The sequence below is a fragment of the Myotis lucifugus genome, unplaced genomic scaffold (assembly GCF_000147115.1).
Source record: "Myotis lucifugus unplaced genomic scaffold, Myoluc2.0 scaffold_704, whole genome shotgun sequence".
NCBI classification, from domain to species: domain Eukaryota; kingdom Metazoa; phylum Chordata; class Mammalia; order Chiroptera; family Vespertilionidae; genus Myotis; species Myotis lucifugus.
In genome coordinates this window covers 216,865-241,111 of record NW_005871752.1, presented here as the reverse complement: position 1 = coordinate 241,111, position 24,247 = coordinate 216,865, and the positions used below count along the sequence as shown (strand labels likewise).

Sequence of the window (24,247 nt, the reverse complement as noted above, 5' to 3'; positions counted from 1 at the left end):
TCCTGAGCTGGTTGTGACCATTACGGAGTCCCAACCTCATTTGCATATTACTTTTTTTTTAATATATATATGTGTGTATATATATATATATATATATATTTATATATATATACATACACACACATACACACATATACATAGATAGATAGATAGATAGATACAGTGGTTGTTTTTGTTTTTGTTTGTTTTAATAAGAAACTGGGAAGGCTGGCATACATGAGATGTTTTCATTTACTAAGTCCACAATAGATTTCTTAGTGAGCCATAAGAGTAGAACTTCCAGGATTGTATTGTTTATTTACTGAAAAAAAAATGCAGACTTACTCTTAATTTTTTTGTTTGGTTTCATTCATAGATAATGCCTTAGTTAATACAATGGCAAGGGCTGTGGAGTTACATATGGGACTACTTGAACGGTTAGTTTGCTCTTTTATGTAATTGAGATACTATCTAGTTCATCCAGTTCATGAGAATTCAATGAGATAATTTACATTAACCCTTTGCACTCCGCTGTCCCCTCTCAGGGGACATCGGAATTCTAGCATATCACTCGGGATGTCCCCTCTCAGGGGACATTGCAGTTTATTAGTGATTACGGGGAATTGAGTTATTTCAACGCAACTTTTTGAGACATGCATGTTTCCCTGAAGTTTTATCTTGAAATGGCACAAGAAATTAAATCAAAATATCGTAAAATTACTAAGATATATTACTAAGATCAGCGGGTTTTGTGTCGGATTAAACAATAAACTACATATTCCCGATGTGGGACAAAGAAAACGGGACTGCATTGTGTGTTCTAACAGGAAAACACCTGGTGGCAGGCGTCAAACCACTTATTACTGTCAAACATGCACTAATCAGCCTGCAATGCATATCGGGGAGTGTTACAAAACTTATCATACTGTACAAAATTATAAACAATAAAATATTGTTTTTTTTGCAAATATACATTCCTCGATGTCACCCAATTCATATAAGTCCAATATCATTATAATACGTTACTTGGTTCCAAAATTATACTAAATAATACGAGGGTCTGTAAATGCACGTTTCCGCTGCAAAGTAGCGTCGAGTAGCTGGTAGCCAATGTCCAGAATGGTTCGGAGTGCAAAGGGTTAATTGCTCAGGAACTACCTGTTTAATTATTGATAATATTGCCATAGATCAGTAAAGCCATTTAAACTTGAACTGTTCCAAAATTTGCTCAGTACTGGAGTAGCAGTCCATTTTGCCATCACTCAAGTCTGTTAAATGTTTTACATATAATCTGATAGGAATGCATTTTTGGAACCACTGCGTCCTGCCTTCCTCAGAAGGAGGAACTTGGTTGCACAGTCTGAGCAGTTTATGGCTGTGTCTCCCCTGCTGTCTCCTGATGCTGATGCTGAGGCTGAGGCTGAGGCTGAGGCTGAAGCTGTGCTGGGGTGGGGTGTGCACTGTGGGGAAAGCAGCTGCTCATGCTGCGTCCCTCTGCTCTTTGATTGGGAGTGGGCTATAGCTGTAGTTAGAGTCCTAGATACAAACCACAGGTGACTTACAGTCTCTCAGGCTTCTGACTCATTAGCACAGCGTGATTTGGAGTGGAGGGTGGGGTCAGTGTTTAAGCAGAAATCCATGCATCTGTGGGCAGTTGATTTTTCACAAACGCTGCATGGACAACAGGACAGCCAAGTGCAAAAGAATGAAGTTGGATCCTTACCTCACACCATACATAAAAATTAACTGAAATTGATGACAGTCCTAAATATAAGAGCTGAAACCGTAAGACTCTTAGAAGAAAGCATAGGCATAAATCTTCATAACCTTGGATTTGGCAGTTGTTTCCTAGAGAATACACCAAAAAGACAAGCAGCAAAAGAAAAATTTTATTTAATCAAAATTAAAAACTTACACTTCAGTAGACACCAACAATAAAGTGAAAAGAAAACCCACAGACTGGGAGGAAATATTTCCAAATCACATACGGATCGAGTATCAGGAATATATAAAGAATTCTTACAACTCAACAACAAAAGTGTAATTTAAATGGGCAAAGGGTTTGGATGGACATTTCTCTAAAGAAGATAAGTAGTTTCCCACAAACATGTGAAAAGATGCTCTACATCATGAGTTATTAGGGAAATGCACATGGTAACCACACAGATACCACCTCACACTCCTTAGGATTGTTGTTTTTAAAAAGGTAGTTAACAAAATGGTGGGGTTGTGTGGGAAATAGTTTAGCACTTCCTCAGCAAATTTAATGGTAGAATTACCATAAGACCCAACAATTTCACTCCTGGTACATAACCTAAAGAATTGGAAGTATGTTCCAACAAACGCATGTTTGTTTGCATAAATGTTTATAGCAGCACTGTTTACAGCCAAAAGGTGGAAATAATCTAAATGTTCATCAACTGGTAAGAGGATAAATAAAATGGTACCCCCATGTACTGGAATATTACTCAGCCAGGAAAGGAAGCACTAGGACAGGCCCCAACATGAACGACATCAGGCTACATGTTGTTTGATTTAATAAGTATGAACTGTCCAGAACAGGAGAACCCATGCAGACGGAAAGCAGACAGAAAGGCCCCGGGGCTGGGGAGGAAGGGAATGAGGTGTGTGCTTGATGGGGTGGGTTTCCTCGTGCAGTAGGTGAACTAGAGGGTGGGGATGGTTGCATACATTGTGGGTGTGCAGTTTCTATGTGGTACATGGGTTTATTTACAGAGGTGCGGAACTCGGAAGAACAATATAATAAAATAGTGATACCCAATGAAGAAAGCGTGGTCATCTATTACAAGATCAGACAGCAGCTTGCCAAGCTGGGTAAAGAAATTGAAGAATATATTCACAAACCAAAATATTGCTTACCATTTCTACAACCAGGTCGTTTGGTAAAGGTATGTTAATTTTTAAAAAATATTTGGATATTTTAATATTGGATAATTTTCGAATAGCTATTCTATTTCTTTATATTGATAAAATGCTTTCTGCTACAGCAGTTGATCTATAGTAATTATATGGTTTTATTGGTTTCACATGGCTCTGCTTAAGGGGGGTCATTAATCAGATTTTATTTTAGAGGATATAAATTGAGGTAGACAGTGTCCAATCTATACTAATAAAAGGGTAATATGCTAATTAGACCGGGAGACCTTCCAGGAGACCTTCCGGACAAAGCCATGGTGGCGGGGCCAAGGCAGAGGCAGTTAGGGGCGATCAGGTCAGGAGGGGAGGGCAGTTGGGGATGATCAGGCCGGTGGGGGGGAGAGGGGCAGTTGGGGGCGAGCAGACTGGTGGGGGGGGCGGTGGGCGGGTAGTTGGAGACGAGCAGGCTGGCAGGGGGGGCAGTAGGGGGCAAGCAGGCCTGCAGGCAGAGTGGTTAGGGGTGATCAGGCAGGCAGACAGGTGAGCAGTTAGGAGCCAGTGGTCCCGGATTGCGAAAGGATGTCCAACTGCTGGTTTAGTCGGACATCTCCCGAGGGGTCCCAGATTGGAGAAGGTGCAGGCTGGGCTGAGGGGCGCACACACACACACACACACACACACACACACACCCCATGCATGAATTTCGTGCACTGGGCCACTTGTCTAAAAAATTAAGGCAGTTTTATGTAGGATGAATTCATTAATTATAAAACATGAAAGACTTTAGATTTCTCAGAACAAATACACCATGTTATCATTTGTTGACATTTGTTTGCCGATTGAAAGATTCTTGTCATTGGTGTTCCAGAGACTTATGGAATAGGCAGTGATTTTTTTTCTGTAGAGTTAATACCTTTTTCCATAAGTTTAACTGATCTCTCCAACAACACTTCACCAGGAAGACTCCGTTTTGTCAGCCTGAATGTGGGTGGGTTAACATTGCCTTTTGGACACAGATGTCCTTGCTTATGTGCTTTACTTTCTCTTTAGGTAAAGAATGAAGGAGACGATTTTGGCTGGGGAGTAGTCGTCAATTTCTCCAAAAAGTCAAATGTTAAGGTAAACTATTTGTTCTTAAAATAGAATTTTATATAAATTGTTAATGAAATGTTTTTTCTCAGACTCACGAAATTGATCAAAGATGAGAAAGGATTATCTTAAGAGAAGATGTAATAAATACTGCCATAGGAAATAATTTTTTGAATAATCTTAAATGTCATGCTTAAAATGGCATGGGTTATTTTCCTAACAACAACGGATTTTAATTTCATGATAATTTATATTTCTCCTCTGAGCTCATCAGTGCCAAGGACACCGTCCCTGGACGCGTGCGGGCCAGTGTCTGGGAGTCAATGACCTTCTCTGCTCTTCCAGCCCAACTCCGGGGAGCTCGACCCGCTGTATGTGGTGGAAGTGCTTCTGCGCTGCAGCCGGGAAAGCTTGAAAAACTCCGCTACGGAGGCTGCAAAGCCGGCCAAGCCCGAGGAGAAGGGGGAGATGCAGGTGGGTGCTTAGCTTTCATCTCGGGGTACAGAGACCCTGTGAATTATTGTAATCACTAGATTTCCTGAAGCGATCTAAATATCAGTAAAATGAGTAATGAGATTTAAGCTCTTTTTCTTTTATCAAATTATGTCAAGGTTAATAGTGACAAAGTAAAAGATAAAAAGAATTTAAAAATTTAAATTTTCCTAAAAGTTGGATTTTACCTTAGCTATAAAGAAGTCTTACTATTATTTTTACCATCAAATAATTATGCAGTTTTACTTTATCCATGTCATTTATTACATTCCTGGTAGAGGTGGACACTGCAGGCAGTCTGTTCCTGCAGCTCTGTCCTGGTGGCTTTGCCAGCTGCAGGTGCACCTCCCACTGCCACTCGTCCCAGCCGCTCCATCACAGTCGAAGGAGACTCAGGGTCAGGAAATGAGGACCAGAATAACTGAGGGCCAGACAAGTGGTTTCTGCTTCGTTTTCTCTAGGCAGAGCACTCCCAGAATCCTTCCGCTTAGGTAAAAATATCCGTAAGGGACGTGGAATAGACGATCACAGACCACAGTGTACTCTCCGAGTTCCTGCCATTCTCTCCTGTAGATCTTACAGACCCATCTCTCTCTCTCTCTCTCTCTCTCTCTCTCTCTCTCTCTCTCTCTCGGCATGACAGCTGCTTAAGAAGCAAGATACCCTGTACTAGTTGTGATGGAGTCAATCTAACAGTTTTATCACTTTTGAAGTTTGCATCAAAAGTGTACTATTACACATTAAAATCAGGTTTTTTTTGTGATGAACTTTGAGCATTTTTAAAACAGCTGATTTAAAGTAGGAAGTCTAATGTCTGCCCTTCCTCAGGCACGGTTTCTGTTGACTGCTATTTTCCTGGTGCGTGGACATACTTCGTTGTTTCTTTACATGTCTTGTAATTTTTTTGCTGAAACTGCACATTTGAAAAATGGCAATAGATTCCCCTCTTCCCTTCCGCCCTGAGTTTATTCTTGTTGCCAATTGTTATTTGTTGGGTAGACTTTTCTGAATTAGTTGTATGTTGTGCATGGCCACTGACATCTCTGCTTGGTTAGCTTAGTTGGTCAGCTAATAACTAGAGACTTCCTTACGGCCTGGGATCCGCCAAGTGCACCCGTCTTTGGTAGAGGTTCTGCATGCACATTGCAGCACACCTGCAGGCCTCAGCCAGCGAGTGGGCAGCGCTGCCTGACCGTACTTCCTGTGTGCACAGTCTTAGGGTCAGCCAGCGGTAAATGCTAGGCCAGGTGCATGTGGCCTTCTAGGTGGCCAGGAATGTGTCAGAACCTTTCACATCCCCCTGTGGACAGTTTACTCCTCAGCTTTATTTTAAGCTTTTTGTTTACCTTATTGCTTGATCTCATTGTTAATCATTGTCTTGGGAAGCCATGATGTTAAACAGTGGACTCTTACTATTTTCAACAAAGGCCTCAGGGAAAAAGTTGTTGGCTCTGGGGGTACTGAGTCAGGTCAGATAAGACAGCCCTGTCAGTGGAGTCTCCTGGAGCCACCTGACGGGTGAGGTAGTGCCAGTCCTCTGGGGGCGGAGCTCGGAAGCACTCCCGCTCTGCTCCTGCCTTCCCGTGCCTGCCAGCGGTTTTCACTGTGATTGCGGCTGCCGGTCCCCAAGGCTCCTGGGGACCAGGTGGGGTAAATTAAAATACCACAAAGCTCCCCTCGGACCCAAAGCAGCCATTTGTTTTTGCTACATGCTCCTTGGGTTGCTGTAAGCCTTTGTTTGGTTAACCTTCCACATTCTGGAGAGAAAACTAGATCAAGGCACTAATTCAATTTTTTAAAATACAAAAGTTAATGAAAACTACATTCGTTTAAATAAGTTTGTTTTGACTTGATTAAAATTCAGTTGGTTCAAAAAGATCTTTCTTGAATAAAGAATTTAGAAATTGTGTTTTAGCTAATAGTCTTGATTTGAAGAATTGAAATTCATTTAGAATGTATTGACTTAAAACTTACTGACTTCTGATATCTTATTATGTGCTTATCTTAAAATAGATTAATGGCAAATTTGCAAAGATTAAAAAGGCCTAAGTATAAAAATGCTTTCTACTATTGGCATTCTAACAAGTTTCCAATAACTGCCTATGTGGTTGTTTGGATTTATATAGATCACTGCTGCACCATGATAAACCTGAATTCTAAGTTACTCTGTAAAGGTTATTAGGTTTAGAAAGTTGAATGAACTGCGCTATGCACATGTTATGATACGGTTTTAAATCACTTTGCGTGTAGAGATTTATAATACCGTGGGAGCTATTCAGTTGGTTTTTGAGCATTTAACTTCTTATTTACAAAACTTAGGTTAGTTAGGATCTGTCTGTACTCAAGCAGCATTAGAATTGGACAGTTTCTTTCTTCCTTCCGGTTCCGGTTTTTACAGAATAATCTTTATTCTGTTTCACGGAGATTCTCAAGTCCGTGTGCATACTGAATGCAGCTGCAGGTAGAGCGAGGGAGCTGTTTTCCTGCTGTGTGGGTCATGTGCACCCCTCGAGCTCAGTGCAGAAGAACTGTCCTCTCCCTCTGGTGCTGACTGCCTGGTGCTGTGGTGATTGTTTCTCACGTCCAGCCAGACAGCCCGTCTGGGACTGACGAGGTTTCGCACTGGTGGTTGGAAGGCACATTCATCCCACACAATGTCTTTTTTAAAAAATGTGACAGTTTGAGAATAAAATGATAGTAAAGGATTATAATCAAATAAAAATAAAACAAGAATCTACGGGTTCATGTGAGATAAATAGATGATGATGTTAAAAAGTCAACATTAGACAACTACCACAGATAATAATTAACTCAGATAAGAATAATACACGGATCCTAAAACTAAGGAGTTGAAAGTTTAACACGGAATGGGATATTTACAAAGTAAATCTCTCCACACATTTCTTAGTAATTGTAAAGGGCAAAGTACTAATTTCTAAAATGTGGAGACTGAAGCTCAGGTTCGGTGACTTGCTCACGGTCACACAACTAGCTGCAGACTGAATCCAAGCCCGGGTACTCGGGACTCAAACCCACGCCTAACCACTCTCATTCGTTCAGTAAAACAAGATATTTATTACCAGCAGCCAGTGACAGTTGTCTGTCACTGATTATGTGAAGGTAACCAGAGGAGACCCAGACGAATTTGGACCTCAGTTCAGAGAGGCCTCCGAACTGAAAGGGAGCCAAATGGTGAGGGAAGGGTTCTTGCCTGGAGAAAGCCTGGCAGAAAGGTAAAGAGGTGACCTTGACGCTACGCCTAGTGGAGCACAGTGCTTTCTCTGTCGGAGCACTGCTCTCCTTCCTTGCAGCCCACCCAGCGCTGGCGGGCCCTCCTCGGCCTTTAACCCTAAGGAGCTCCTCCCTCTGTAGTGCTCTGTGTGGTGCTTTGAGGATCCCGAGTGCCAGATGTGAGGACGCACAGATGAATACGTATGGATTATATATTGAGCGGTCACTTTTGTGTACCATTTATAGGCCTGTTATTTAGAGGTTTGAATTAGTTTTTACTTTTAAAATACAGTCTCTACTAAGATGAAAGCTTCCGCAGTGATCATTTCCTCCTTATACTGTCACATATTGTAAATGCAGCTTCCTTTTAGGGATGTAAACTAAATTTAGGAAATGGTAGAATCTGACAACGTGTGATTTTAATTGCAACATTTCGTAACTTTTTTGTTGGTAGGTTGTTCCAGTCTTGGTGCATCTCCTGTCTGCTATCAGCAGTGTTCGGCTTTACATTCCCAAAGACCTTCGGCCCCTGGACAACAGACAGAGTGTTCTCAAGTCGATACAGGTACACAGTGACTTTATACATTAAATGCACGTTTCCTGCACATTGAGGCTCCGTAGTGAGGCAGCCGGAATGCCTCCTTTCAGAAACGCTGTGACCACCCCAGGAGCGGTGGTTCTGTCACAGTGGTGGCCGCCAAGCCGCTCCCTGTCCTCTCTGCACCTGCTCCGCGAGCCACTGGAGGGCAGGAGTGTCAGTGCTGGGCCAGGGCGTAGCCATTTTCAGTGTGGTCAGCAAATGGTTGAAATCATTTTATTTTCAACAAAAAATTAGGACTTGTAGAAAACTTTATTTTCTACTAAAAGAACTTTGTTATTTAGTCAGTAAACATTTAAATTAGCATCTACTGCTCATGGGAGATTATATACTAGAATCTGAGACAACAAAGATAAAGGAACAGGCTACTTTCACTAGACCTTTTTAAGCTGTATCTATGTATGCATTGATCTATTTATTGTTTGTTTGTTTATTTTAATTCCTACCTGGCCAAATCCTATCTCATCTTTGAAGTCTGTCTTAGACCCTGAAGTCCCCCAGGGGGCGCTAGTCTGCTGTGAACCATCCCTTCCCTGAACTCACATGCTCATCATGTTCACAGTTCAGTCATGTAAAAAAAATTAGCAAGAGGGATCTGGACCCTTTTAAAATTTACATCTTTTGACTCAGTTGTGCCCTCCCTAGGTATCAACCCCAAGGAATTCATCAGAAAATTGAAAACAATTTATACACTTAAGAGATGTTTAGCACACGATTGTTTATGATGGCAAGATGTTTTCACAGCCCAGATGTCAGAGAATGGCTTACCATTGGGCTGTGCCACATCCAGACATTGAACTCTATGTGCTAGGCTACTAGTCGAGTACAGTGCGCCCCTGCATCGGAAAATACTCAAAAGGAGTTTCAGAAACAAAGGCAGTGGGGAGATGCACTCACATAGAAGTGATTTGGGAAATTCCAAGCTGTATATATGTAGCAGCCTTCTTATGTTTGCACATAGAAAAGCATAAAAGAAAATTAATTTTAAATGTTTGTTTCAGGAAGTTCAGAAACGGTTTCCGGATGGTGTTCCCTTATTGGACCCTATCGATGACATGGGCATTCAAGACCAGGGCCTGAAGAAGGTCATCCAGAAAGTGGAGGCGTTCGAGCACCGCATGTACTCTCACCCACTTCACAACGACCCGAACTTGGAAACCGTGTATACGCTCTGTGAAAAGAAAGCACAGGTATGAAGACACGGATGTGTATCCTAGAATTCTATGTGTTTCACGAAGTCAGTGAGGATGTGTTCTTCATTTTCTTCTCCTTTGGGTTTCATCAGCTATAATGAAACTATCTTCTAAGTAGTTAGGGACTCTTAGTAAGGCAAGATGAAGATCATCTTACTATAGTTTGGCATTTGATCGGGGGGGAGGGGGTTCTTTGCAGTTTTTGGTTTTTTTTTAATCCTCACCAGAGGATATTTTTCCATTGATTTTTAGAGAGAGTGGAAGGGAGAGGTAGAGACAGAGAGAAACATCGATGTGAGAGAGACACATCGATTGGTTGCTTCCCACATGAGCCCTGACCAGGGCTGGGGAATTGAACCTGCAACCGAGGTATGTGCCCTTGAATAGAATTGAACCCGGGACCCTTCAGTCTGCAGACTACCCCTCTACCCACTGATCCAAACCAGTTAGGGCAGCAGTATTTTTAATGAGATATAATTCACATAGCATAATATTCACCTTTTTTTAAAAAAAAAAAAAAAAGGTTTTTATTGACTTCAGAGAGGAAGGGAGAAGGAGAGAGAGAGAGAAACATCAATGAAGAGAGAGAATCATTGATTGGCTGACTCCTGCATGCCACACACTGGGGATCAAGTCCGCAGCCTGGGTATGTGCCCATGACTGGAATTGAACCCCCCGGGACACTTCAGTCTGCAGGCCGACACTCTATCCACTGAACCAAACCAGCTAGGGCAATATTCACCTTTAAAAAGCTCACAATTCAGTGGTTTTTAATATATTCACAGCTCTCTGCAGCCATAACCACTGTCTAGTTTCGGAATATTTTCATCACCCCCCAAAAAAAACCTCATACCAACTATCAGTCACTCCCTCCGCCGCAGTCCTGCAGCCACTCTTCTGCTCTCTGCCTCTACCATGTGCCCGTACTGGAGGTTTCATCTCAGAAAGGCATACAGAGTGTGGCCTTGTGTGTTGGCCTTCTTGCACTTGGCGTATGTCTGCAAGGTTCACCCGTGTTGCCACATGGATCCGTGCTTTACCGCAGGGCACACGTGCTGCCCGGCTCGGGCGTGGCTCCATGACTTGTTGGACCGCAGTGGATCCAGTTGGATCCAGTCATCAGGTGATGGGCATGGGGGTTTCTCCACCTGGGCCACCATGAAGAACGATGCTGTGAACATTTGTGTCCAAGTTTTTGTGCGGATATGTGTTTTCATCTCTCTTGGGTGGCATTGGGTCGAACTGCTGGGTCATACAGTAACTCTAGGGTGAACTTTCTGAGAAAACTGCCAAACTTTTCCAAAGTGGCTGCACTGCATCCCACCAGCAGTGTATGAGAATTCCCATTCTCACATCCTGCCCAGCACTTGTCATTGCGTTGATTGTAGCCATCCTAGTGGTACGAAGCTGTGGTAGTTCAGCTTTTCATGGTCATCAGCGGAAGTCTCCAAGCAGAAAAGGTGATCTTAGAGCAGCCGTGGGCAAACTACGGCCCGCGGGCCGGATCCGGCCCGTTTTAAATGAATAAAACTAAAAAAAAAAAAGACCGTACCCTTTTATGTAATGATGTTTACTTTGAATTTATATTAATTCACACGAACACTCCATCCATGCTTTCGTTCCGGCCCTCCGGTCCAGTTTAAGAACCCATTGTGGCCCTCGAGTCAAAAAGTTTGCCCACCCCTGTCTTAGAGCCATCCTGAATAATGAACTCAGATAAAGCATTTGGAAGCGAACACATCCCTCTCCACTGTCCACCTCTCTACACCTGGAATCTTTTGTCCTATACAAACGTCATTTCCTCCTTAACGCTTGTAACGCATTTTCGTAGGGTCTACATTTAATATTAGTTACTGCCACGTATGATTCTATGAGAATAATAACGCAAACTGTAAATAGGGCACATCCTTAGTTGTGAATAAATTGGCCACCATCATTGCCTTCAGAATAGCTACTCCTAAACTGAAGCTTAATATAAAGACTGCAAAATCCAGCTTCCCAGTCCCTAGCCTGTCTTCGTGTCAGTGTTCTTCTGAGCACCGAGCCTCTGCTTCAGGATTCTGTGGTTTCCATCACACTCTTGTCCCAGCAGAAGCGTTTGTAAGAGTTACTGATTAGCTGAACCTTAAAACTCGCCCACTCTCAAGGACGGCCTCGAAGTCCGTGTACTTTGAAGCTTTCGTCTCTGTCTGTAGGATAAAGACCTGTTCTCTTTGCTAAAGCCCTTTCCAGGTTTGTGATGTAATTTGAGGACAGAGAGAAGGGACACTTTTACCCCAAGGATCGTGGGGGAAATCGAGGTAGTCAAGAGATGAGAGTCACACACCTGACCTTCCTGTCCCTGTTCTCTCCGCTCCCCCTGCTTCCCTGAGGACGAGGGGCTGGAGCTGTGGGACTTGCTGCTTTAGGGGCAAGCGTGTCAACGAGCCTGGGATTCACGCAGACCTGGCCGCCTCCTGAGCTTCCTCTCCAGCCAGTGGCTGCACAGCTGCTCCCTTCCTCTCAGGCCGCCTCCTGAGGCTGTTGACCCCACGCCTCCTGCTCTGCTCGGGCTGTCAGTGGATGTGTGTGTTTGCCATCATTTCACAGTTTCCCTAGTCGTCCTCTAGTGCAGCGGTTCTCAACCTGTGGGTCACGACCCCTTTGGGGGTCGAACAACCCTTTCACAGGAGTCGCCTAAGACCTTCGGAAAACACATATATAATCACATATTGTTTTTGTGATTAATCACTATGCTTTAATTATGTTCAATTTGTAACAATGAAAATACATTCTGCATATCAGATATTTACATGACGATTCATCACAGTAGCAAAATTACAGTTAGGAAGTAGCAACGAAAATAATTTTATGGTTGGGGGTCACCACAACATGAGGAACTGTATTAAAGGGTCACGGCAATAGGAAGGTTGAGAACCACTGCTAGTGGAAGGTCCAGGAACGCAGCGTAAGAAACTCCTATGTCCCTCTTCCTGTTAGGGCTCTGACAGGGAGGTGTGTGGCGGAGCGTCCTGGGGGAATGTTTTTGTGACCTGAGTAAGTCCCGTTTTACTTTGTTCACTTGACTGAGCTTCCTTTCTGCTTCTGGATGCCTTAGATCGCAGTAGATATTAAATCTGCAAAGCGAGAACTCAAGAAAGCAAGAACAGTCCTGCAGATGGATGAACTCAAGTGCCGCAAACGCGTGCTCCGGCGCCTGGGGTTTGCCACTTCCTCCGACGTCATAGAGATGAAGGGACGGGTGGCCTGTGAGATCAGCAGGTGAGGCGCGCGGCGGGCTGTCCATCTGGTAGGAAAGAGCTGCCCGAGGACTGGCGTCTGACAGCACCTTCACGGGAAGTGCAGGGACCGTGACATTGGGGGTTTAGAGGAGGAAAGCCCTTCAGCCTCTTGGATTCCGTGAACTGACATGAACAGCTTTGGCATTTTGAAGTATTTCCTTTTTACTTATTCTAATGCACGTGGGATTTTTACGTAATTTAAATCTTATTTCATGCACAATTTTGTATCCTTTTTATTTTTTATTTACCTATTTTTCATATTTTATTTTTTGTTAATCCTCACTCGAGGATACTTTTCCATTTAGTTTTAGGGAGCGTGGAAGAGAGGGAATGACAGAGAAACATCAGTGTGAGAGAAACACGTCGATTGGCTAAGGCTATCCTTTTTAAAATGATGGACCTTTTGCCCCAGCCGGTTGCTCAGTGGTTAGAGCAATGACCGGCACACCAAAGGGTCCTGGGTTTGACTCCGGTCAAGGACACGTACCTCAGTCGCAGGCCCGGTCCCCGGCCTGGTCAGGGCACATGTGGGAGGCAACCAATCAATGTGTCTCTCAGATCGATGTTTCTCTCTCTCCTCCCCCTCCCTTCCACTCTTTCTAAAAATCAGTGGAAAAAATATCCTCGGGTGAGGATGAACAAAAAACACAAAAATTATGAACATTTCCCCACCTTGAAACTTAGTCTAATAACTGTTATTCTCCTATATGTACAGGAGATTTTGTTAAAATCTTGGGCTGCAGGAGGGTATTGCAGCATAATATTATAGGCCACGGCTTACAAATGGCCGTCAGAAACACCGCCAACAAACAAAAGCAACAAAACAAAACAATAAAAGAACAAATGGCCGTAAAGTAAATGGCTTGAAACCACAGCAGTCCTGTCATTCTCTCTGCTGGTGGCTGGGCCTGGCTTCCTGGTCCCAGGCGAGTGCCGTCAGCCTGAGGTAGATGGTGCTGTGGTCACAGTCACGCCCCGTCGTCTTAGTCCACACGAGACCCTTTGAAACAGCTTCCTCTGTACTTCTTGGGGCCTCAGGGACGAGGCCAGAGGACTGCGGCCGTGGCTGTGGTGTCAGCCATTGCTAGTAGGGACGGCTCCTGTTCCTGTGGGTCTGGTTCCGATTCTGCAGGAGCTGGTGGAGGCTGGAGAGGGACAGTCCTCGGCCACCATAGGCCGCGAGTGCCCAGACCCAGTCCGTGGTCATCCCCGAATAATGTCCTCTCCGACTCTCACTCCAGCATTTGAGGTGCAGTCTCTTGATTTTTAAATGTTCACACACCGATTCAGAGTCAGGTTTTAGTCCCCATGTGAGCCAAATAAAAAAACATTTCTTCAGATTGTATTTGCCCCACAGGCTCCTACTTTCCCTTCAACCTGTGATGCAGTTCAGCTTTCCTACTTGGTAGTTAAAGAAACTAGGCACCATCGGTGAATAATTCACCCAGGGTAACTCTAGTCACAGCACTGCTACCAGCTCACCTGTCAGCATGAACGTCACCGAAATCATTTCTTTGTCGAGTTATATAGGACTTGATCCTGTAGACATTAATCTCTGCGGCGTCTGCAGCTGTGGACTGGTCTTGGAAGAATGGTATTGATCTTATTTTAAAATGGAAAGTTTAAAGTCCATTTCCTTTCCCTGCTTCTCCCTCTGGTCTGTTTTGCGGAATAAATCCCAGCCACTAAAAGCAAAAACTGGGAGGCATCCTTGACTCCTTCCCCCTCCGTCTCCTCACATCCTCCCAGGCTGTCCTCAGCCTCCTGCGGGAGTTGGGTCTGCATGAGCCCCCGCCCCCCCCCACCCCTGCAGTCTGTCCTTCATCCTGCCCCGGTATTCTTTCCAGAGCACACCCTTCTGTGCCCCTCTTCTCTGGGTAACAGTCTCTTCGGGATTCTCTGTTGCTTTTAGAATAAACTCCCTAATTCAGTGTGTTCTTCCCCTTCGCTCTCTAGCCTGCCTGTGGCCACCTCTCTCACTCCATCTGTCACTTAGCATGGCCTTTCTTGTGCTCCCCCTCATGTCCTGCTAATTCTGTGTATTTTCCCCAAGACCTTCTGAACCTTGCTCTGAAGTTCTCTGATCTGAGAATGTCAACGTTTTTGATGTAATCACCTGTATAAGCTCTTAGGTCACTGTCCCGTGATTACCTTTCTTGTCTCCTCCTGCATTAAAGTAATCTTGACCTCTCAGGTTACCATTAGGAACCTAAGTTTAGTTTTTAACTTCATATATATATATAGGATATACTAGAGGCCCAGTGCACGAAATTCGTGCAGCCCCTGCTTCGTTCGGTCGATTTGCATATTATGTTTTTATTATTATACTAGAGGCCCATTGCAGGAAGATTCCTGCAAGAATAGGGCTTCCTGCGGCTGGAGCGAAGCAGAGAAGGGAGCAAAGCCCACCGAGGGCTTCGCTCCCTTCTCCACTGCCTTGCTCCCTCCTGTCTCCGCTGCCTCAGCTCCTTCCTCTGCCACTTTGCTCCCTTCTGCAGCGCTTGGCTTCCTTCTATACTGTCCTCAGTCTTTGCTCTGCTGCATATGCAAATTAATTGCCATCTTTGTTGGGTTAATTTGCATACTCATCCTGATGGGCTGGTGGGTGTAGAGAGTGACACCAATTTGCATGTTTCTCTTTTATTAGTGTAGATATATATATATAATTTTAATATAAATGTAGATATATATATATATATATATATATATAATTTTATTGACTTTAGAGAGGAAAGGAGAGATAGAAACAATTAAAAAGATGGTTGGACCCAGATAATAATCGGCTGGTGATGACCTCTTCCTGGTTACTGAGAGTTAAGTGACGGTTCTTTAACTCAGGGAATATGTGCAGCTTGGTATTTGCTAGAACGGGGTCTTTGTCTGAAACGCCCACTCTATTATTTGTATGTTGGTAATATAATGACCTGCCGGGTCCTTAAGTAAATCTTGGTCACTCCTCATTGATTACTCCTTTGGTCAAATAGCACATGTTGTTAAAGGTTCCATTTAAGGGTGTGTGTGTGTGCGTGCCCATCCTGATGCTGGCGCTTTTCTCTCCCGCGGGCGCAGTGCTGACGAGCTCCTGCTCACCGAGATGATGTTCAACGGCCTGTTCAACGACCTGTCCGCAGAGCAGGCCACCGCCCTGCTGAGCTGCTTCGTGTTCCAAGAGAATGTGAGTTCCCCCTGGCACAGCTTCCCCCTCATCCCCGCCTGTCACTCAGCTGCAGTGCTGTTACGGGCAGTTCAGCTATAAAAGAATTCCTCCCCATTGACATGTGATGGGTAATGTGAGATAGAAATCAGTACAACTTTAACCCAAGTATAGTAAGAATTAGATGCATATTGTCAGAAAGGAGAGTGAACTGGGATTTTATTTTTGGATGATCGTTAATCAGATACCAAGTTTTAAATTTGTTCCATTACCTGATGCCTTGTTGAAGGTCTGGCCTAGAAGACAGCCCTGGAAAGAAAAAGATGAGTGAAAGTAAAATTTGGCAAAACTAGTAAAAATGAAAGGGCCATCTTGGGTTACTGTCCCTCCTCCCAGTGCGGGGGGCTGCTGGGAAGCCACTCCCCCTCCTGCTCCTGCGGGCGGAGTCGCCTGGTCCGGGTGCAGGGCTGGCCCACGCCTCACCGCTGGGTCCGCACCTCGTTGTCCGCGGGACCACCTGCACGTCACCCCAAAACCAGTGTGACCTGTTCTATTTAAAAAGGTCATGTGCATGTCTCACGTTTCAGATTTAAACTTTGTTGTGGTGAAATGGACAGACCCAGACTTGCCTTCTGAACATGACTTAATGCTGCTGCCTGCTTTAGAGGCCCTTCACCCCCACTCAGCCTCACTGTGAGTGGTTGTGTCAGACACGCTGCTTTCCAGTCTGCCGTGGTCTGTGTGGCTCCTCACTCATGAGGAGGTCAGGGTCGGGACGGGGTGAGGAGGCAGCGCCCAGAGCACAGGTCCTGCTCCCGGCCCTCGCTGGGCACCTGGAAGTGAGGTCACAGGAGGAGGCACTTCCTGGGAAACACTGTCTCGTTGCTCCTGGGCTCAGCTTTCTCACTGTTTCTAAGGTGGTTGGTTGTGAAGAGCGTTGTCGGTTTTCTCTGAGCAGATGGAGGTTGCAGTGCAGGGTGTGGGGAAGGGGCGCCTCTCACTGGCCCCACACGTCCTGGCTTCCGAGAGGCGTGTGTCCCCTCCTCAGAGGAGCTGGGCTCAGCCAGCCGCTCCCCTGCAGAGCTTGTTCTGTGAGCCACACGGGGGGCAGGGCCCTCGGTTCTTGTGCTGGTGCCATTCAACATCCGGATGAAAAATTGCACCACAGGCCCCGTGCTTCCCAGCTGGAAAGAGAGGTGAAGACAGTAAGATACTCAGTGCCTGCTTGGTACACTGACTTCTGTTTAAAAGTGTGTTTTTTCACACCATGCCCCACATTTTTCATACCATTAGACCATTTTCAAACCATTTGAAGGAAGCATACAGTCTCTGCAACAACTACTTACTGAGCACCCACTGTGTGCGATGCACAACTCTAGGCTCTAGAGATGGAGTAAAATGCTTCCCTTCCTGGCACTTAGATGCTAGAGGGTGAAGGCCACAGACACGGAGCTGCGGGCTGTGTCCGTGGGGAGGAGGGTCTTGGAGACAGAGGCTGAGGAGGCTGAGAGAGATCTTGGTGGGGTTGCCGTTTTAAGTAAGGGGGTTAGAAAAGGCCTCACGGATCAGGGTGAACTTGGAATTGAGGGTTAAAGGAGAGATGAGGGGGCAAACTGCACACACCTGGTGGAGAGCGTTGGGGAAACCTCACTAGTTACGTAGTGAGGACCCATGCCTTCCACTTACAGGACCCGAGGGAGGACACCTTTGGGACCTGCTGACCTTGAGTGGACATCATTTCAAAGATGTTGAGCAGTCCTGCATTCTCCTATTAAAGGAGAACTTGAGTTCACGCATCATGGTGTTTTATTTAACAGGTGTGACATGGAACCTGGGTGATTTATTAGACACACACACACACACACACACACACAGACACACGATGCACATGAAAACCAAGGCCTTGTGAATACTGGTGCCTAAAATAAAGACATATCTATTGTAACTAACCTACAGTTATTTTGTTAAAAATTTACCTGTAATTTAAGTCCTGTCTCACATGTGCATTCATGCCATTCTTATAACTTTGGTTTTGCATAATGAGTCTATCTGTCAAAATCTGTTCACAGATCATGTCTATATTCTAATCACAAGCCTGTAGGTCTTCGGGGCCTGGCCTTTTCCTCTTGGACGGGGTGAGAGACCAACACCGCATTGAGCAGCTTGTCCGAGTGCATGTGGGTAGTTAGTAACAGGCCCCAAACGCCTGTTTTTCCAGTTGAGAAGTTGGCAAACGTGTCACTAGTGGGAAGGCAACATTAAGAACACAAACTCAGAATAAAACCTTAACTCTCTCGTACTTGGTTAGAGAGCTAGAAACAGTGTGGCAACATGGAAATTGAGGGCATGCTTTTAACGTTCTTTGTCCCAAATTTTCAGTTTCCACAGATAAAGAGTTGCCTGGAAGCCAAAGCTGTTTCAAAATCAAACTACGATAAAACAGCTCAGCTAATTTGGATGTAACTGAACTGCGTGTGTTCGCAGTATCTGCTCGTCCTCGGCTCCATCCCGGGCACAGCAGTGGCTCGTTAGGGCTCTGCGCCTTCCGCAGCGGCATTTCCTCTGCAGGAGAGGATGTCGGGGGTGAGGGTGAGGGGGCCTTTGTGCTTTCATAACCTGCGTTGATTAGGAAATACACGTCCGCAGGGACGTGACGGCGGCAGAGCGTTGTTTGATCGGCTGTAGGTTCTCACAGCTGACCCTCCTTTTCTTTCCCAGTCCAGTGAGATGCCCAAGCTCACCGAGCAGTTGGCGGGGCCCCTTCGCCAGATGCAGGTAGGACTCTGAACCGCCGTTTACGAGTAGTAGGTTGTAAACAGCTGCTCTGAGGGCAGCAGCATGTCATTCAGCAGAGACAGCGTCCTTCTGGGGTGAAGACGTCACGTGCTGTTAGTCTCGTCACGTAATGCGACTTAGGCATAGCACGTCACTTGTGGTTTTTATTTTATCATTAAACAGTCTTTTTCAAAGGCCTTTTTCACAGGTGGCTGTGAGTGCAGATTAACGGTCACCCTGCAGATGCTACAGCAGCAGGTCCATGTCTGTCTCGTTTTCCTCGAGGCTAAGAACGCCATCTTGATGGACTAGGGTTTAGTTAGCTTTATCTTTTACTTTTCTATTCTAATTTACATAAAAGTTTTAAAGTCTGTTTTATCCTAAGAAATTATTTACCTCTGGCTTCTCAAAGTCACAGTAACTTAGAGTAATGAATTTGTGTCCGTTCCTGTTTTCTTGGGAAGAATTGATTTTTGTCCACCTTTCAGTGTCTTACAGAAGATAGGGAAGGACGAACTGTGAGACGTGGCCAGGGAGGAATGACAAGTGCGTCAGGGCAAAGGGCCCTGGTGGGGCAGGCAGCAGCCCTCACTGCTCCTGCCAGAGCCCAGGCGTTTCTGTAGTGGCAGGTGCTTCCCACCTTCCGATTACCGAGGATAAAAGGGCGAATCTAACGTTCTCACTGTGGGCAAGGAAAACCTTCAGGTTTACATTTTTTGAAGCTTTACTGGGGGAAAAGCATTATTTTGCCATATGATGTGTTTCTCTAAATCTGTTTTATTACTGTTTTTGTTTTGTTAATGAAACAATTAGAGATTGGTTAAGTGCTACTCTTGTATAATTTTCATGAATAGTTTCTGGGTTGTTTTTTAATTTTTATAAGAATTTATTTGAGTAAACTGATGATGTGCCGGTATATTGGGGAGCAAAATCTCAAATGCTCCAGCGGTTGCTGTTTTTTTTGGTGAAAACCATGATCTTGATATATTACTTCAACGTAATGGGGAAACGTCGCTGTCTGTTCACTTAACAATGGAAAGGCACCGTGGCTGCTTAGCCACAGCATATCCAACGTGTAGGCACGTGCTGGGTAAGAGGGGACCTGGTGGAATGAAGAGGTGATGTGGGAGGTCACAAGTACATTTTAAGTGTATCTTTTATCTTCAAAGGAATGTGCTAAACGAATTGCAAAAGTTTCAGCAGAAGCCAAATTGGAAATTGATGAGGAAACGTACCTGAGCTCCTTCAAACCTCACTTGATGGATGTGGTGCACACCTGGGCCACGGGGGCGACATTTGCCCACATCTGCAAAATGACAGATGTCTTTGAAGGTATGGGTCAGTGTTCATGCAGACACTGCTTTCTGATGGAGGGTGCATTCGGACTCGGGGTGGCATTGTTTGTCTTCAATAAGAGAAAGTTTACTTAGAAGTAGAAGTGAACGGAGAAGGCATGGGCTCAGGAAACAGGTGACAAAGGCAACAGAAGGGGCCTTGGGCCTTAGGAGAAAGAAGGGTAAAGGCAACGCTCTGGGGGAGTCGGGGTGGGGGGAGGGGCCCAGAGTGCCTGGGGCCTCTGTCCTCAGGGCCTGTGAGGACGGATCTTAGGGGCGGTCCCAGGGGAGGACCTCATAGAAGCTGCATCAGCTCCCCAGCTGTGTCCTCTCAGGATGCTGGGCTCTGCTGATTGGTCGGTGCCAGGGGCTCATCAGTCAGTGCAGCTGGTCCTGAGGTCAGCTGGGGCGGCACTTGTCTGGTTTGGCTGCTTTTCTGGGCCTGGAGCTGAAATACAACTGAGACCAAGATGTATTCGATGCCGGTCAGAACCTCCTTGTCCTGGGAGCGTAATGCTTCTGGGCTACTCTCCGCCTCCTTGTTCATTCCCCCTCTGAGGAGGTCTCACCTGCGTGACTAGCAACATGCCAGGGTGACGTTGTCTTAATGAAACATTAATTTTTGGTGATAAAGTGGAATCTTCTGCCTGTGTAGGAAGAAAGTATTCCCCACACACCCTGTGTGTAACAGGCACAGTCCGCTCGTTTAGGTGCTTGGGAAACTGTTGTCCGGTGTATTCTCTGCCACAGTCACTGCATGCGCTTGTGATGAGCAGGCCATCCTGGTAGGTCACATTCCTGCACTCAGCCCCTCAGCCTGGCCGGTGCCCTCGCGTGCAGTCCAGGAGCCCTCGCTCCTACTGCCGCCTACACGCTGCTCCGTCACCACTCGGCCTGCTGCTCCTTAGCGCTGTCGCGGAGGTGGGAGAGGCTCCGCCACGCCGCTGTGCTCTCACCGGCCTTGAGCCCGGCTTCTGGCTGAGCCCTGACCACCAGGGGGCAGCTCCTGCGTTGAGTGTCTGCCCCGATGGTCAGTGCGCCTCATAGTGATGGGTCCTTCTGCCGTTCAGTCGATTTGCATATTAGCCTTTTATTATATAGGATGTGCTCCTCCAAGAAGTCAGACACAGTGACTTAACAATCGTGGCTCATAAAGGAGAGGAGGCTTTGTTTAAGAAAAATTCTGGGTTCACAGGGCTGTAAAATGTGTCTGTTCTTGTATGTAAATGGAAAAGTTCTCACAGTCGGGAAGACACGCCTGGACCTGCTGAGGCTGAGGACAGAGTAGCCCTGTGAGTCGGCCTTTCCACAGCACGCAGCCTCCCGCTGCCTCCCGCCCTTGCCCTTCCTGGAGCCATTCCCCATCACCGTTTGCTTGAGAATCTAAGTTTGAAGTTTGGTCTAATGTCAGTACAGTGTTCTTGTTTTTCTGGTCTGGGTACCACCCTATCAACTCATAGTTTTCTAAAATTGGAGTAGACTATATACTAACTCTTAAAACAAAATGGCTAATTAAACAGGAACAAAAAGCTGAAGACCTTGATTAACTTAGGATAGTATTTCCTTTTTTGAACACACTGCCCACCCCTTACCAGGTTGCTGTTCGTTCTCCCATTGCAGAATAGCCCTTCACTCCTCGTCTTGTGATTGCACATCTTTATATAGTTGGAAAAACACAGGAATCTGAGCACTCGCCATAGCACAGCGCGCCTTGGAACTTTTTAATGTGCTGTGCTCAAACCATATTTATTTGTTTCTAATTAGATTCTTTTTTTTTTAATATATTTTATTGATTTTTTTACAGAGAGGAAGGGAGAGGGATAGAGAGAAACATCGATCAGCTGCCTCCTGCACACCCCCTACTGGGGGTGTGCCCACAACCAAGGTACATGCCCTTGACCGGAATCGAACCTGGGACCCTTCAGTCCGCAGGCCGACGCTCTATCCACTGAGCCAAACCGGTTAGGGCTCTAATTAGATTCTTAATTTTCTTTTTATGTGAAAAGAAAAGGTTTTGATCATTTCAAGAAGTAGTATCTTTTAGGCATTAGTTAAACATCGTAATGATTAACCATGTGTGTGAGGGATGTCTGTGTACTGGGGTTCATTTGAGAAATTTTGAAGACTTCATATAAATAATGATTTCTTCTTGTTATCACCCTGAAAAAATTGATAGGATGTAGTTGTTTCTCATTTCCATCGAACTCGATGTGAACAGCACTTTAGGAAGTGTAGAGGCTAAAGCCTGTGTTTTGCCGGCTGACCCATGGAGCGGCTCCATTTCAGCCGAGGCAGCGCCCGTCACTGTCCATTTCTGTCTGTAGAAGCCACTGTTGCACCCACCGAGCACGCAGGACTCGCTCTGCACTGGCAGTGCCATCGGGTCACTACTTGAAACTGCTGCCCTCCCGCCCCATGTGTTCCACTCCCGCCCACCACACTCTTCTCAGATGCCTTTCATCTGGCGTGGTGTCCCTGAGGCCGGGGTGCCCCTGAGTCATGAGGGACTTTCCACTGGACTTGTTTTTAGAAATACTTTGCTAAAAATAACAGTGACTTTTATTAATATGTAGCATCTCTGTGTTTAAATTGGGCACAGTTGGTACTAAATGATTTAGGAATGAGGCCTGGCACGCGCTCATTTGATGAATGACTGAGCCCCAGTGTGGGCAGCAGAGCCTCCTGCAGAAAGGGTCGTCCCGCGCCCGCGCCCGCGCCCGCGGTCACCGTGCAGGAACGCACATTCGTGATGCTGACCTCAGGGCAGACAGTTAGAATCCGGTGGGTAGGAGCCAGGGCGGGCCCTGCGCGGCACTCGGGATGCCGGAAAGCTGGAGGCGAGATGCTGCTGGGGAGGCGTGTGCCTTTCCGTCCTCGGTGAGAAGGGTGGTTTGTTCCAGAACAGCTGCCTTCGAGCACGTCGCCCACATGTCCGTGGGGTGAAAGCGTAGATTGTGGTACCTCGTCCACCAGGACGGTGTCAGCTGGAAAGAGGATGTGTGACTGGAATGCAATGGGATGAACTTGGGGTCACATTGAGGGTGTAAGTGGTGACACAGCAGCCACGGCACAGTGACCGTGTCACAACCCGCGTCCCCCAAAACCACTGCCTTGTCCTTTTCCTCTTGGTCCTGGCGCCTCCGCTCACTCCTCCAAACCAGGTCTAAGCAGGTGACCCTCCTATTCCAGGGGGTGTGCTGCCCATTGTCTGTCAGGTGACCTCGTGCTGTAGTCGTCTTGTGACCGGTCTCCTGAACTGCATCCTGTCTCATTGCTCTGGCCCGGGGTGTCCTGCAGGGGAGGACTCTGCCTGTGCTGGCACTTGGCTGCTTTGCGCTGCCGTGAGGGAGGTGGCTCTGTGTTTGCCTGGGTCTCGGCTCCGAGGCCGTTCTGCTGGGTGAGTCATCTCTGTGCTGCGGCCACGTGCAGGCGCTGGAAGGGAAAGAGCCCGCAGCACCGTGCAGAAGCTCGGGAGACGCTCACGGGCCCCAGTTCAAGCGTGAGTCACAGCGGCCTCCTCAGAGCTGAGGCTCCTCAGTGCTCAGCTGGATCGAGCGCGCGCCCAGGCCGCCAGGCCATGGCTCTGAGCGCGCGCCCAGGCCGCCCTGCCGACGGCTGCCCAGCGCAGCTCTGACGCAAGCACTTGTCTCAGGTCGAGTCCCAGGGTCGAGTCCTGTGGGAGCGGCTGGTCCTCTGGGTGAGGAGAGCCCGAGGGAAGACGCCAGAGGAATGATAACTGCACCTTTCAGATGGCAGACCGGACCCTGCTTAGAATCCGTGCCTCCCCGACGGGATGGTGCCCAGGTGCTCGGGAGGCCGCCCTCCTCGGGCTCGGCCGCTGCCCACAGCCCTGTCCTTTGCTGGCCTCTGCCCAGAGCTGCTCTCGCCTGCCCCGGGCTGTGCTGTGGTTCAGGTGCCTGTGCAGGAGCAGGTGTTCACACTTGATGGAGGCCCAGGACTCCCCTTAGCAAGGATGGGAGGGCTCTTCTCTGCACCTTCTCGCCCTGGGCCTGCGTCCCACGCCCTCCGCGTGGCCTCCTCCCCAGGCCGGCCATGGCTGCCTCCCCCCAACAAGTGTGTCCCCTTTCTGTGCAGGCAGCATCATCCGCTGCATGCGGCGCCTGGAAGAGCTGCTGAGGCAGATGTGTCAGGCGGCGAAAGCCATCGGGAACACTGAGCTGGAGAACAAGTTTGCGGAAGGTCAGTGTCCCTCGGTGCCTGCTGTCCCACAGCACCTGTCCATC

The 24,247-nt window shown here is 46.7% G+C and overlaps 1 protein-coding gene across 6 annotated transcripts in view; it reads left to right on the top strand.

The window, feature by feature from the left end:
* The window catches only part of MTREX (Mtr4 exosome RNA helicase), a 50,620-nt gene that overhangs the window by 24,660 nt on the left and 1,713 nt on the right, over nt 1-24,247 (top strand). For 4 of the 6 annotated variants that reach the window (XM_014447735.2, XM_023746596.1, XM_006105619.3 and 1 more), the window contains 10 exons: nt 2,716-2,888; nt 3,907-3,975; nt 4,291-4,419; nt 8,123-8,233; nt 9,268-9,456; nt 12,557-12,720; nt 15,810-15,915; nt 18,613-18,669; nt 19,839-20,001; nt 24,099-24,203. In XM_014447735.2, the coding sequence (XP_014303221.1) occupies nt 2,716-2,888; nt 3,907-3,975; nt 4,291-4,419; nt 8,123-8,233; nt 9,268-9,456; nt 12,557-12,720; nt 15,810-15,915; nt 18,613-18,669; nt 19,839-20,001; nt 24,099-24,203 (1,266 nt within the window). Of the gene's footprint in view, nt 1-2,715; nt 2,889-3,906; nt 3,976-4,290; nt 4,420-8,122; nt 8,234-9,267; nt 9,457-12,556; nt 12,721-15,809; nt 15,916-18,612; nt 18,670-19,157; nt 19,375-19,838; nt 20,002-24,098; nt 24,204-24,247 lie in introns of those variants that run through there. The other 2 variants (XR_002826923.1, XM_014447734.2) reach the window with 2 other exon arrangements.